Source organism: Rhinatrema bivittatum, chromosome 1, assembly GCF_901001135.1.
Source record: "Rhinatrema bivittatum chromosome 1, aRhiBiv1.1, whole genome shotgun sequence".
Classification (NCBI taxonomy): Eukaryota; Metazoa; Chordata; class Amphibia; order Gymnophiona; family Rhinatrematidae; genus Rhinatrema; species Rhinatrema bivittatum.
Window position 1 is genome coordinate 699,597,016 of NC_042615.1, and position 14,720 is coordinate 699,611,735.

Genomic DNA, 14,720 nt, shown 5'->3' on the forward strand with positions numbered 1-14,720 from the left:
ACACTAACCGGTCTACTCAATCATCCACCTTCATCATTTTTTAATGCTTTAATGAAGTATTAAAGCATTAAAAAATGATGAAGGTGGATGATTGAGTAGACCGGTTAGTGTCTGCTATAAAGACATATAACGTCAGGCTTGCTGACACCTTCTTAGGCTAACATTTACAATATTGCGATTTCCACAATTTTTGTTACTAGTTAATTGAAATCTCCCATTATTACTGCATTCACAAATTTGTTAGGTTCCCTGATTTCATCATCCATCTCATCATTTCAGAAAAGTCTCCCCCTTCCCCCAAAAGGTTGTTCATTTCATTGCAAAAGTGAATCCCTCTCCCTGTACCATTGTCTCATCCATACATTGAGACTCCAAAGCTCTGCCAGTTTCTGAGGACCTGCACATGGTACAGGGAGCAATTTAGAGAATGCTGCCCTGGTGGTTCTGGATTTCAGCTTTCTAATGTAACAGCCTAAGGGGGCTATTTTCCAAGCTACGTTATGGGCTTTTTGCATGCGAAAAATGCCTAAACACATGCGAAAACCTCAATAACGTATGGTGCAATGCTAATTTAGAAAAGGGGAGGTGTTTGGGGTGGGATTACTGGCCAAGTGGACTGACTTTGCAATTTGCAAAACCAAAAACTAAACCCGGCCCCGCATGCATTCGACACAATACCAACCACTGAAATAAAAAATGTAGCCAACACAGTATCACCAACATTAACAAAGAGAGTGAGGAAGGAATCATGCCAGATAGTCTAAAAGGGGCAATTGTAAAACCAATTCTAAAGAAGAAAAACAGCGACCCACTTAACCTGAGCAATTACAGACAAGTTTCAAACCTACCCCTAATTGCAAAACTAATTGAAAAAACTATACAAAAGCAACTAGCGGAACACTTAGATAATAATAACATCTTGTATCCATCACAGCATGGCTTTAGAAAACACTATAGCACAGAAACACTCCTGCTAGCACTAACAGACAACATCATGAGAGGATTCGACAACGGCAAACATTATATCTTAGTGATGCTGGACCTCTCAGCAGCATTTGATACTGTAAATCATGAAATCCTTTTAAATAGACTAAAGGAAATAGGTTTACGTAACATAACTATCAAATGGTTTAGATCATATCTAAGCAACAGATATTTCCAAGTTCAAATCAAAGACGTAATGTCAGAGAAAATACACCTCCAAACAGGGGTTCCACAGGGGTCGGCTCTATCTGTGACCCTCTTTAACATATACCTATTACCATTGTGCCACCTACTAGCCGGTCTAGGCATAACACACTATATATACGCTGACGATATTCAGCTAATACTACCCATAGATGAAACTATTGAAAAAACACTAAACTTAGCCAATATGTACCTTGATATCATAAAACAACTACTAAACCAAATGGAACTAATAATCAATATTGAAAAAACAGAATTCCTACACTTAGAACGTAAAAAAAATGAGATCATTCAAAATATAATCACACTCAAAAACAACCAAAAAATAGAACTAGCAGAGAAAGTACGGAACCTAGGAATTATAATCGACTCAGAATTAAGCCTAAAACAACATATATCATTAAAAGTGAGAGAGGGATACACCAAACTCATGGTTCTCAGAAGACTCAAACCACTGCTAACAACTACAAACTTTCGTTCAGTGCTACAAGCATTGATTTTTGCAAGCACCGACTACTGTAATGCCTTACTACTAGGTCTACCATACACATCACTCAGACCACTACAAATTCTACAAAACACCGCTGCAAGAATTTTGACCGGAAAAAGTAAAAAAGACCACATCACAGAAACCCTAGCCGAGTTACACTGGCTACCAGTTGAACAAAGAATTCAATACAAAACACTTTGCACCATACGTAAATTAATATACAACGAAAAAGCAGATTGGCTTAACACAGCCCTCCGTGTTCACGTACCAAACAGAAATCTAAGATCAGCTAACAAAGCACTCCTTACAATTCCATCAATAAAAACAGCAAGACTCACCCAAGTAAGAGAGAGAGAGCTCTCTCTCTGGCAGGACCCATACTGTGAAACACCATGCCTTTAGAGTTAAGGTTACAAAGTGACAACAAATCCTTTCGAAAAAACCTGGCTATTTAAGCAAGCTTATCAAAGAGAGTAGGTGAGTAGTGAAGCCGGCGAAGTGCGAGGTATGAACAAATGAAAAATGAAAATCAAACACACAATCTATTGATTGTGGTGGTGTGTGTTTGATGTGATGTGTATGGTAGACCTAGTGATGTGATGTGTATGGTAGACCTAGTAGTAAGGCATTACAGTAGTCGGTGCTTGCAAAAATCAATGCTTGTAGCACTGAACAAAAGTTTGTAGCTGTATTTTATTTTTAAATTACTTTGTCTTATCATCCATCACTATAAGATAAAGTGACACTGATAAAGTTAGCATTGCTTTTAATTCCGAAAAAAAAATAAAAAAAAACTCCGAACAGTATTGTATCACACTCCAATTATTTTATTTAAAAAAAACTATGTACCGGACCGATATGGCACTTGTGTAAAGTAATGTCTCAGCATCCTTATTTTTATGTGCCTATTGTAAACAGTTGTTACGGAAGCTACTTAATGACGGTATAAAAAAGACTTAAAATAAATAAATAAATACATATTTTACAGTGAGTGAGAGAGAGAGTGACAAGCTATAAGGCCCTCATAGTAGTAAGGTATTTATACCTCTATAAGAGGCCCACCTAGTTACTCGAGGTGAGGTTTAGGTATTAGTGTAGAGGTTAGGGGCCACTTTGACATTCAGAGTGAGACGTACGAACAGAACAGTGCACTCTTGTGAAGATTTGATGTCCTTCAGAGTGAGGAAACTCACCCAAAGATGAGATTTGTACAATGTTTTCTGAGCCTAGCTTGATGTTGAGGTAGCATTTGTACAATATTCTCTCAACCTAGCTTGAGGTAACATAAACTACCCAACTACTTTGAGGGCCTTATAGCTAGGAGCTCGCTCTCTCTCTCCCTCTCCCTCTCCAGTGGTTGTAGGTAGGAATTACAACAATTGTGGCACTTACCGCAAAGTGCGAAAAAGTTATCGCACTTTACGGTAATACCTATGCAAAGATGGCACACTTTGCGATAAATAAGCTATTACCATAAAACACGACCCTCTTCCTAACACATGCGATAGTTTGATGAATCCTGGCCTAAATTTGGCTTCCAGAACCTCCGTTCCACATTTTCTTAAGTTGTTGGTGCCCACATGTACCACGACAGCCGGCTCCTCCCCAGAGCTGTCTAAAATCCTATCTAGGTGATACGTGAGGTCCGCCACCTTTGCACCAGCCAGGCAAGTTAACAGGTGGTCCTCACTTCCAACACCCACCCAGCTATCTACATTTCTAATAATCGAATCACCAATTATGACGACCGACCTAACCCTTCCCTCCTGGGTAGTAGCCCTGGGAGACTTGTCCTCTGTGCAAGAGGACAGTGCATCACCTGGAGAGCAGGTCCTTGCTACAGGATCACTTCCTGCTACATCAGGGTGATGTTCTCCTACTGGGAGACCTTTCTGATCCAAGGCAGCACTGGGGCTGCCAGACTGGATTTGGGACTTGGCTACTATGTCCCTGAAGGTCTCATCTATATACTTCTCTGTTTGTCTCAGCTCCTCCAGGTCTGCTACTCTAGCCTCCAGAGATCAGACTCGTTCTCTGAGAGCCTGGAGCTCTTTGCACCAGGTGCACACACACATCTTACCAGCAGGTAACAAAAATCACACATATGACACTCGGTGCAAAAGTCTGGAAAGCCCCCCTTCTTGCTGCTAGACTGCTGCCTTCTAACTCCCAGAGCTTAGGTTGCTCTGGGAGTTAGAATGTGTACAGTTGGTCCTTTAAATTTATAGGTGTATTCACTACTTAATCTGATGGTGACCTACAAGGCGGTGATTACAATCTCAGTAAGGGCTGATGCAATATTATGATTTAGATAAGAGCCTCAAAGCACCGGGCATACAACACTGCTTCAGCACAGCTTGGAGACCCAGAAAATGAGCAGTGATGGAATTTGAAAAGCTTTGCATTTATATAAAAAAACCCACATTCTGACAACATGATTATAAATCCCATATTCATACATCTGCTATGTACACCCATCCATTACTTCTGAAGCATAAGAGCGAAGATTATTAGCTGGGAAAGAGACTAGGAATGCTAAACATACTGAAGAGAGGCGGGCACTGAGGACTAACTGTAAACTGTTGGAGTATTCTCCTTTAAACCAACACAACGCTAAATCAATATAAATACCTACAAAGGACTATGATCAGGGTTTGTTTGTTTAATCCCAACAGGTCCCCATATTCCTATTTTCTTATGAGTTTAATTGCCATGAAGGCCGGTGAGTGCATGGAGAAGCCTTCCAGTTGATGCTCCTTTGACCTTGGGCAAGTCACTTCATCCTTCATTTTCTCAGTTCCAAATTATGGGGTGGATTTCTAAACTGAGATAAGGCTATAATGTGTGTAAAGCAGTGTTTATTGTGCTATATAGCCATATTGCAGCATCGTTTGTGTTTTTTGTTTATTTAATTTCCACTCTATTAAAATTAGCTGCTTTGCATGCATAAAATGAACTAATGCATGCAAATCAGCTAATATATAGTTAATGTCATGCGGAGTAACGCAGCTCACTTAGGGAAAAAAATCAGCCTAGTTATTTTAGCGCATTTGAAGGAGTTGTAGTTGTTTTTTTCTGGGGATGTGATGCTACTTCGCATCCTGATATCCCTGGGAGGCCTCTTAAAGTGACAGGAGGGGGCCATGGGAATTGGTAGGGGCAGGAGAAAATGTGCTACAATGGGAAGAGGGCAGTTGTCACTGCGCAACATATTTCTTTCTTTTCTTACTTTTTAGGTCGCAAGACCTCCAGGGGGATTTTTACATTTGGTGGGAGGGTATCTTTGGGTGTCAGGGTGCTTATAAATCGATGGTGGCTCTGCTTTATAAATCCCCATCCCTTAGATTCTAGGAAATACCTACAGAAAGTGAATGTAACTCACCTAGAACTGCCAATGAAAAGGCATAAGCTAAATTTAAATAACAATATTGTACAGGAAGTGATTGTTTCATTTACATTTTTACAACTTAGTATTTTCTGAAGACCTGTATTTTTTCCTGTCAGGCAGTAAAATGTTGCTATTTTGTTGACCTGAAGACCAGAGGATAAACTATAGCAGAGATTTTCCTCTGCGCTCCTAATCATTAGGAATGAGCAAGTTTGCAGCTTTCAGCCTGATACGCACTGGGTACTGTAGCACTTTTCCTCACTTGGTAGAAATCAGAATTAGAAACAGTCTGATTTTTAGACCACAAAAGGCTATATTTCAGGGGCTGTGGCCTGATCTAAGTAAATTTGGTTACAATCTTTTTTTTTATTTTTAAGAAAGGTGGCGGAGGCAGTTTCTTGTAAATTTTGATCAGTATTTTATGGATCTAAAAAACCAGAGGGAAAATCCCCAGAAATCTCCAAATCATAAATCCCTAATTGACCCAAGAATGTTTCTCTCCTTAGAACATAAGAAATGCCATACTGGGTCAGACCAAGGCTCCATCAAGCCCAGTATCCTGTTTCCAACAGTGGCCAATCCAAGTCACAAGTACCTGGCAAGAACCCAAACATTAAATACATCTCAAGCCACTATTGCTTATTAATTAATAGCAGTTTATGGAATTTTCCTCTAGGAACTTATCAAAACCTTTTTTAAAGCCATTTACACTAACTGTTGTAACCACATCCTCTGGCAATGAATTCCAGAGCTTAACTCTGCACTGAGTGAAAGAATTTTCTTCAATTTGTTTTAAATGAGCTACTTGCTAATTTCATGGAGTACCCCTGGTCCTTCTATTATCCAAGAGAGTAAATAACTGATTTACATTAACTTGTTCAAGTCCTTTCATGATTTTATAGACTTCTATCATATCCCCCTTCAGTTGTCTCTTCTTCAAAGTGAACAGCCCTAACTTCCTTAGCCTTTCCTCAAAGAGCAGCCGTTTCATGCCCTTTTTCATTTTGGTTGCCCTTCTCTGCACTTTCTCCAGTGCTACTATATTCTTTTTTTGAGATGCAGCGACCAGAATTGCTCATAGTATTCAAGATGCGATCTCACCACGGAGCGATACAGAAGCATTATGGCATCCATCATTTTGCCATTCCCTTCTTAATAATTCCTAACATTCTGTTTGCTTTTTTGATCGCCTCAGCACACTGAGCAGATGATTTCAATGTATTATCCACTATGATGCCTAGATCTCTTTCCTGGGTGATAACTCCTAAGATAGAACTTAATATTTTGTAACTACAGCAAGGGTTATTTTTCCCAATATGTATCACTTTGCACTTGTCTACATTAAATTTCATCTGCTATTTGGAAACCCAATCTTCCAGTCTCGCAAGGTGGTCCTGCAATTTATCACAATCCGCTTGAGATTTAACTACTCTGCATAATTTTATGTTATCTGCAAATTTGATCTTGTACCCTTTCCAGCTCATTTATAAATATACTAAAAAGCATTGGTCCAAGTACAGATCCCTGAGGCTGTTTACTTTTTTCCACTGTGAAAATTGACCATTTAATCCTACTCTGTTTCCTGACTTTTAACAAGTTTGCAATCCACAAAAGGACATCACCTTCTATCCCATGACTTTTTAGTTTTCTTAGAAGCTTCTCATGCTTGATTCATTCAAGAAGGGATTTCAGTTTTAGAGGTTTTTTGTTTTTTCATTTTGATCCTGAATTTTTGAATAGAGAAATACACAGATGGACCACAACTCGAAAAGGCCAGGCCAGGTCCGCTTTGCTGCCAATCCAGAATCAGTGTCCCTTGCTGTATTTTCTCCCTTTACTGTGCAAAACAAGATGCGATTTTTATACATGGAATTGAATTATGGGGGAAAAAACCCCCACCTTTCTCTGAGGAAAAAGAAGCTTTTTACTTTCTCTGAGGGTGGAAATTGAAGGATATCTGAGAAAGCAGCACTCTGTTTTGTTCCACTGACTGACCTCTCATGCTGAAGGTAGGGAAATTAGTAGTCTCAAACAGAGAAATCCACTCTCTTTTCATATTACGTGCAGGCTAAGCACAGGAAGAGTTTATATGATCTTGTTCTCATTGATTTCCAAGTGAACGCATTGCTCAGTCAAGAGTACCGATGTAAGAAGTGGTTCTGCACCTTCTTAGATAGTGAACACACAAGGTTGGTGAAACAATATAAATCTTTACTTCACGAACTTGCAAGTACGGGTGTCATAAGCAGGCACACCCACAAAGCTAAAGCATCTTACTATTGTACATTCGCTTATCATTTTACTCCTCCCCATCTCAGGATGCTCAACCTATCTGATGCCTTCATTTCAGTGTCATCTCTGCTTCAGGCACCTCTCATGCGTTTCAGACTTCCAAATATGGGGATATCACGCTTCTGTGTTCTGCTTCAATTTCTTCTCCTCACATTTTGCTTAAACATATTCTAATACAAAGTTTCAACTTTCAATTTTAACCTAAAAATTGGATGTACTTTTGCTGCGTCCTTCATCTTGTCCACCTATAACATTGCTTTTTGGAAAAACACACACACATGCTGTTTCTAAATTGCAATTTTTCTTGTTAGTTTGCCCTGCTATGAAAAAGTCTTTGTTAGAGGCAGGTGCAGGGAGGGATGTGGGAGGCGATACAGCCTTACACATTCCTGGACTGTAACTATATGTGCCAGCCTAAGCATAAGGGGGGGGGAGGGGGGCTGGCTGGGTATTGCAGCTACGCCTTCTAACAACTAGAAGTTTCTCTACTTAACTTTACCAGAAATTAGAGAATAAAGAAATACAATTCTGTTTCTATATTGTATTACCCTCTGTAATAGCAACATTGCTCACACCGAGGAGTAAGATATAGACACGGAATATGACATGAGATACAGCCCATAAAGACGAGTTCCTTTCCTGGTGCAGTGCCACAGACCCCCGATTGATCTCTGCCTTGCCTCTCTCTTTCTCTCTCTCTCTCCTTTCCCTCTGTTCGTATCCCATGCTTTCTTGAATTCCATTATTGTTTTTCCTTTCACTGCCTCAACTAGAAGGCTGCTACATGCACTCTCTAATCCTACCTAGGAATGTGGAGACGGGTTAGTGTAAAAAAAACAAACTCAAAACCCTCCAGAACTTGGTTACAGACCTACATAGGTATTATGTTGATTTAGCCTTGTGTTGGTTTAAAGGAGAATACTCCAACCGTTTACAGCTAGGCCTCTGGCTCTGCAAACTGCTCTTCTTCAGCATGTTTAACATCTCTCTTTCCCAGCTAATAACCTTCGCTCTTCTGCTTCATTAGTAGTGGGTAGGTGAATATGGGATCATGTTGTCGGAATGTTTGTTTTTAAATTTTAAGTGGAAGGCTTTTAACTTTCCGTCACAGCTCATGGTCTGGGACTCCTGGCTGTGCTGAAGCAGTACCATGTGCTAGGTGGTTTGAGGAAGCCCTCGTGCTGGCTTCTGAAGAGTATCGTGGTCTGTGCCCTTGGGCCAGTGGACTTGTCACTGTGGTGCCAAGATTTATGAGACGCCTATCTCTGTCAGAGAATCTAGGTGGCTTTCAAACAATAAAATCACACTGATCCTTAATTTGGATACAACAGTTGAACATGTTAGGAGATGCAGTGTCCCACCTAATGAGGTTTTGTGTCTTTTTTTTTTTTTTTTAGTAAATGTGGCTGGCCTTCTTCATGGGGAGTATCCATCCTGAATGTGACCCTCAAAGTACATGCCACACTGTGTTTTCCTTTTTGGTTTGACTAAATCTTGTGTATCACTTCTGCAAAGCTGTACAGTGTTGTTAAAATAGGATTTCCCCTCCTCTCTCCAGATGGTCATTTTTTATGTGTGGGTTTTTGTTTTTTTTAACAGATTCCGTACTACAATCAAATCTGCAGCAGTATCCAGGCAGGAGAAAACTGTAACAAGTTGGCTGGTTACTCGGCTGTGTATCGGGTCTGCTTTGGCATGGCCTGCTTCTTCTTTATTTTCTGCTTGCTGACTCTCAAAATCAACAACAGCAAAAGCTGCCGTGGTTATATCCACAACGGGTAAGCCAAGGTTCGGCGCCTGCTCTCTTCCCAGGGGTCTGAGCATTAAATTATGGGCTGGGAGTGATCCTGAGATTTATTTTATTTATTTAGCATTTTTATATACCGATATTCATGTAAAAAATTACACATCACTTCGGTTTACAATAGAGCGTGAACTGGCATCACAACAAGGGATACATTAAACTGGGATCAACCGGGGAAAAGAAGAATGGGCTCTTCCGGAGAGCCGGAGGATAAAGAACTGAACAAATTGACTGTACCTAAAGGGTGCCTAAAAAGCTGAAAAGAGTCTTATGTCTAGGGAACCTGCGAAATTGAAGGTGTCATGTACACAGAGGACCTGTATACGGAACTCATCTTCTGAAGAGTGGATGTGGAATGCACGAGTGAAATTAAGGGAAAGCTTGCTCAAATAGCCAGGTTTTGAGTCTTTTTTTGAAGGTAATCGGGCAATGTTCGCGCCGAAGATCTGCTGCGGGCCAGTTGTGGAAAGAGCTCGTTTCCTTAATGTGCTTTTTGCAGGGGGAGCGACAAGGGTGTCTCTGTAGGCAGATCTTACTGGTCTGGAGGGTAAGTGCGGACGAAGTGGGATAGTAAGGTCCAGTGGAGCGGTATTTTGGATGGCTTTGTGTGGGACCATAAGGACTTTGTACATGATTCTGAACTTGATTGGGAGCCAATGCAGGTTCCGTAGGATGGGTGTGATATGGTCCCTTTTATTGGTCTTAGTCAGAATCCTTGCTGTGGCATTTTGCAACATCTGTAAGGGTTTGATGGAATTTGCTGGGAGCCCGATAAGAAGCGCGTTGCAATAAATTTTTGAGAAGATGATTGTTTGAAGAATGGTGCGGTAATCTTGGAAGTGGAGGAGCGGTCTCATCCGTTTTAGGACTTGTAGTTTAAAAAAGCAATCCTTCGTGGTGGTGTGGATAAATTTTTTTAGGTTTAGCTGATTATCCATGATGATTCCGAGGTTTCTTACTTGTGTGGCTAGAGGGGGTTGCATTGTGGAAAGCAGATTGTTAGCAGTAACATGATTGGCATCCTGAGAGATGAGGAGGATTTCCGTCTTATTAGTGTTAATAGTGTAGAGATGTGAGTTGCTCCCCCTTCTTCTCCGTATGAGGCTGAGAAGATCTCTCTGCCTTGGTTATTTGATGATGTGGGGGGGGGGGGTTAGAAGTGGTTTGGTCCTGGCAGTTTTCCTCTTCCTATTTTGCAGGTCTGAGTTCAGTTGGAACTGGGACTGGCGCGCAGAGCCATGAGTCTTCATTCACAACGACCTGGAGGAGGTTGTTTGTTTGGTTTTTTTTCCCCCTCCCTTGTTTTATATCCTCGCCCAGCTCGGTCACTGCAGCGACGGTTATCGGCCAGGGGCCGTGCAGCAGGGCTCCTTCCGGAATATGGTAATTCTGGGCCCTGTGTCTGGACAAAAGCTGTTGCCGATGGGTGATGATCCCTCTGTCCTTCACCCTGAAGTGGCAGCTGTAAATGGAGCCATTGCTGACCTGGGGAATGGAAGGCCCGCGCCGGGAGTTGAAACTAGGTCCCGTCCGGGCCAGCCCGTGCCTTGGTTTATTGTACGCACCCGCAGTTGACTAATGGTGGCAGCGATGTTTCTGTTCTTCTGTCACTATTGAGTGTTTCCATGCAGTCCACATGCCTGACTAGCCACTAGGAAACTGGCAGATATTGCCACAATATTGCTGAGATGCTGTTTGGATAAAGTGATCTATGTAAATCCAAAGTACAGTCTTCCTCTTTATAACAAACCTTGGCTGTAACAAACTGATGTCTGGATGCCTTGCACTTTTGTTAGCTGTTTGTTATAGCAGTCAGATTCGGCTGGATGACAAATTTGTTGGCTTCTGTTTTGTAAAGAGGAGCTGCTGTATCTCATTCTTCCTTTTTCTGTCTGATATCAGCAAGCAGACTGAGTAATGTTATCTTGGAGTTTGGGGGTTTTTCCCCCCCTGGTTAAATTTAAACTTCCTTTCAACAAGAGGAACTGGATTTATCAGAAAGACAGAAATACATGCGCATATATTGGACTCATGGTAACACATGCAGAAAGGGGTTGAATTGGCACCGGTTTGAAACTGGTAAGCAGTAGCTCCAATCGTCAAGGCTTCTGTCCCAGCTAGTGTCCATTTTGCTCATCTTTCCTGTAGATTTATAATTCAGTCATTGTTGAAAAATTTCTGTACAGCAGAAAGTATCTGTCATATTAATTTACCTCAGGCTTGGGTCAGAAATGGCTGGCCAGCTGTAACTGTTCAGGAGTTTGCCTTGGAAATGTAAATACTAATAAAGCACAACTGCTCACAAGTTACAGACCTGTCTTAATAGACAGAAACAGGCTATTTTATTTAATTTCATTTAATTTTTTTTTTAACACAATGCTGGGTTGCATAGTTCTGTTGTTTTTTTGTTATGAAAATAAAAGGGTATCATGCCTAATTTATATGAAAGACATTCTGAAGCCACATGCAAATAAAGAAATGAGAAGTGGACAAACTTGCATATCCCTCCCTCAAGCCCTGGTACAGGAACCCAGCTATTGAAATTCGGCAGAACAAAGTGCAGCATCTGAAAGCCAGAGACGAACCCTATCACCTGGTGCATTCATGTGACATGCTTCCAGTGTGTTAGATTGTATACTGTCTTCTTTTAAGTTAAATAGAGGGTTGTGAACGTCTGTATCTACAGCAAAACATTTTATTTATTAATGGGAAGTGTAAATGCTTCCAAAGTTGATCAGCCTGACGATGATAAAATATTTCATCCATTAATAAGAAAAGCACTGCTGCAAGAAATCTTGTGACTGGTCTGTGAATCAGCAATAAGCTAAGAAACCAAGTCACTGGATACGATCTTTTTTTTTAGATGTGCACATAGCAATCTGTATTTGAACTCAGTCCCCCGACACGGGACCGTGTTTCGCATAGGCTGCCATGGGAGGGACGGCTTACATCGTGGCATTAAGTTTTCATCCCTTCTGACATGCCGTGAACAACGTTGGATCTTGAAATTCAATTCTCACGTTCCCACTGGCCTTAAAGAAATTGAATGGTCTGTTTTCCTTTAGCTTGTTGTTCCCTAACTTTCATGAGTTCTAGCTTTGGCTTCTTTCATCTCTGGGAATTTGCTTATATATGCTTATAAGGTTTGTTCTCCTGACTTCCTTTCTGATTCGTCTTTTTTCTAACCCAACACATTTTTCGTTCAATGCCTTGTTTTCAGTTCCGCCTATTTAGCTTACATCTATATATTTTTTTTTAATTAATAGTTTTTATTGTTATTATCCATATAACAGGAAATATGGAATGCTAAACAGTATAATGAGAACATACAGCAGAAAAGATGACCAAAACACCCCTCCCCCTTATCCATGAGCTCTGAGGTTATGCGCCGGAGTCAATACCAGTAGTAATTAAATTAACAGTTATATAGGTGACAAGAGGAGTTTTCATGTCACTGCCGACCTGTGCCGCCGTCAGTCGCAAGTTCTCATTCCAACTTTTTATAGCCGTTTAAATTGCATCTGTTTTGCAGCTTCAAATGTTCACAATCTCCCTCTCTTTTCTCTTCACATCCCATTTTTGTTTCATTTTATATTTTCTCTTAACAGTTTTCTGGTTACACAGTTTTCTTTATATGGATTTAAACACTTCAATTCCTTCAAACCTTGTATAGACGCTTTATTATTATTTTTCCAAGTTATCCTTTGCATTACCACTGGCTCTGCTCCTACAGTTTACTAAGGGTTGGCTCCCTCTTTTACAATTGTAGTGGTTCAGCCTCTGTGCCCGTTAAGATAAGTGGTTTAAATCTCTTAATGTATGCTTTCATTCATAATTTATTGCACATTTTTTCCAGCTGTTCATGGCCTTCACCTTCTTAAATAATCTGTTATACATGGCATTATATTAATTTCTGCTCTGATATGGAATGTACCTCTGCTTATTGTTCCCTGCTGTATGGCCCTCTTTTTCTATGGTCTGTTTATTGTATCTAACACTTGCTTTTTTTTTTTTTTTCCTTCGGTTATAATACACTTTGATTACATAAAAAGTTAAAAGGTTCTCTGATGTAAGCCGTCCCTCCCAATGCAGCTTATGCGGAACACGGTCCCGTGTCGGGGGACTGAGTTCAAATAAACCCCAAGAATCATCATTCTACTATATTTATAGCAGAATGATGAGGCGTGAAAAATAGGGGCAGGGGGGCGATAGTAGACAGCTGGCCGCATCGTGGCAGTGCGGTTTTGCCCGCTGCACACTATCACCCTCATAGCGCCATGGGAAAAGGTGTAGTTTATTTCCTGCGGTGCTGCCAGCGATAATGTGAAAAACATTATTGCCCACAGTGCTGCCGGGAGATAACTCCACCCAAACCCCGCCCACACTCCGCCGCAGCCTGTATCGCGTGCGATAAGGCCGTATTGCACGCGGTACCGCACATTGCAGAATAAAGAATGACCCTGAAAGATTGCTATGTACACATCTCAAAGGAAGATTGTATCCAGTTACTTGGATTACTAGCTTATTGCTGATTCACAGACCATTCACAAGATTTCTTGCAGCACACTTTTCTTATTAATTGATTACGTGGTGTGCCTGCCCTCCTATCCACAGCTTTCTATGGCAAAATATTTAATCTACCATGATATGTCGTTCACTGTTACCACGAATACAGCAAATTGAAACCCAGTACCCCATATCAATGCATCTCCATTCATCCAATTTATTAAGGGTAATGTAAAACATTTTTTTATCTGGGTAAGTTTATTAATAGTATCCGATGGGGTTTGTCCGTCTAAGTCCGAACTTAGCTAGACAAATCCCTTTGAGCGTGGATCTCTCCTTGATGTAAAAACTTCATCAATCAATGTAGTTTCAAAATTAACTGCCTAGCCCTATAATGATTGGATGTTTATGCCATTGCTCCAAATGTAATTTTCATATTCATACCTTGGGGCAAAAACGGTGGCCAGTTTTACAACTTACTGGGCTTCCTTCGTAAATACATTTTTTTTTACTCTAGATTTCTTCCTCAAATGTATTTTCCTCACTACTTTGCAAAGAAGCCAAAAATGTGTTCTTTTTGACCCGGTAGTTTCATCCTGCTCCTTGTGGGCATTCAGCTCAGTCGAAACAAGAGCAGGAATCTGGCCTCATGAGCCTTCTCCGTTCCCCTCTTTATATCTCCTGCAAATAGGCAATGCTTTTTCTTATAACGACAGTGAAGAGGACTGGGCCTAACACAGGTTGCTGTGGCGCCCACCTGCTTCCCTTCCCTTCTCCAAAGTGGACCTCCTCGACCATCACTCTGAGTGTCATTGCTCGCCCAGCGTCTAACCCAGTTTATAATTTTTCTTCCAATTCCCAAATTGCCTAACTTGCGTGCCAAGTTGTCCAAGGCTTTACTGAAATCTGGATTGGCCACTTCTTCAGCACCCCTACCCATCTACTGTTCTGGTCACTTCATCAAAGTAATCAGTGGAGTTTGGTAGGAATTTCCTCTCTTGAAACCGGGCTGCCTGTGATTCTGTAACCTACTGACTCTGCTCCCGTTCTGT

At 41.0% G+C, this 14,720-nt stretch overlaps 1 protein-coding gene across 1 annotated transcript in view; it reads left to right on the forward strand.

The window, feature by feature from the left end:
- The window catches only part of SERINC5 (serine incorporator 5), a 131,183-nt gene that overhangs the window by 73,701 nt on the left and 42,762 nt on the right, over positions 1-14,720 (forward strand). The window contains exon 3 of the mRNA XM_029575654.1: positions 8,958-9,136. Within this exon, the coding sequence (XP_029431514.1) occupies positions 8,958-9,136 (179 nt within the window). The remainder of the gene's footprint in view (positions 1-8,957; positions 9,137-14,720) is intronic.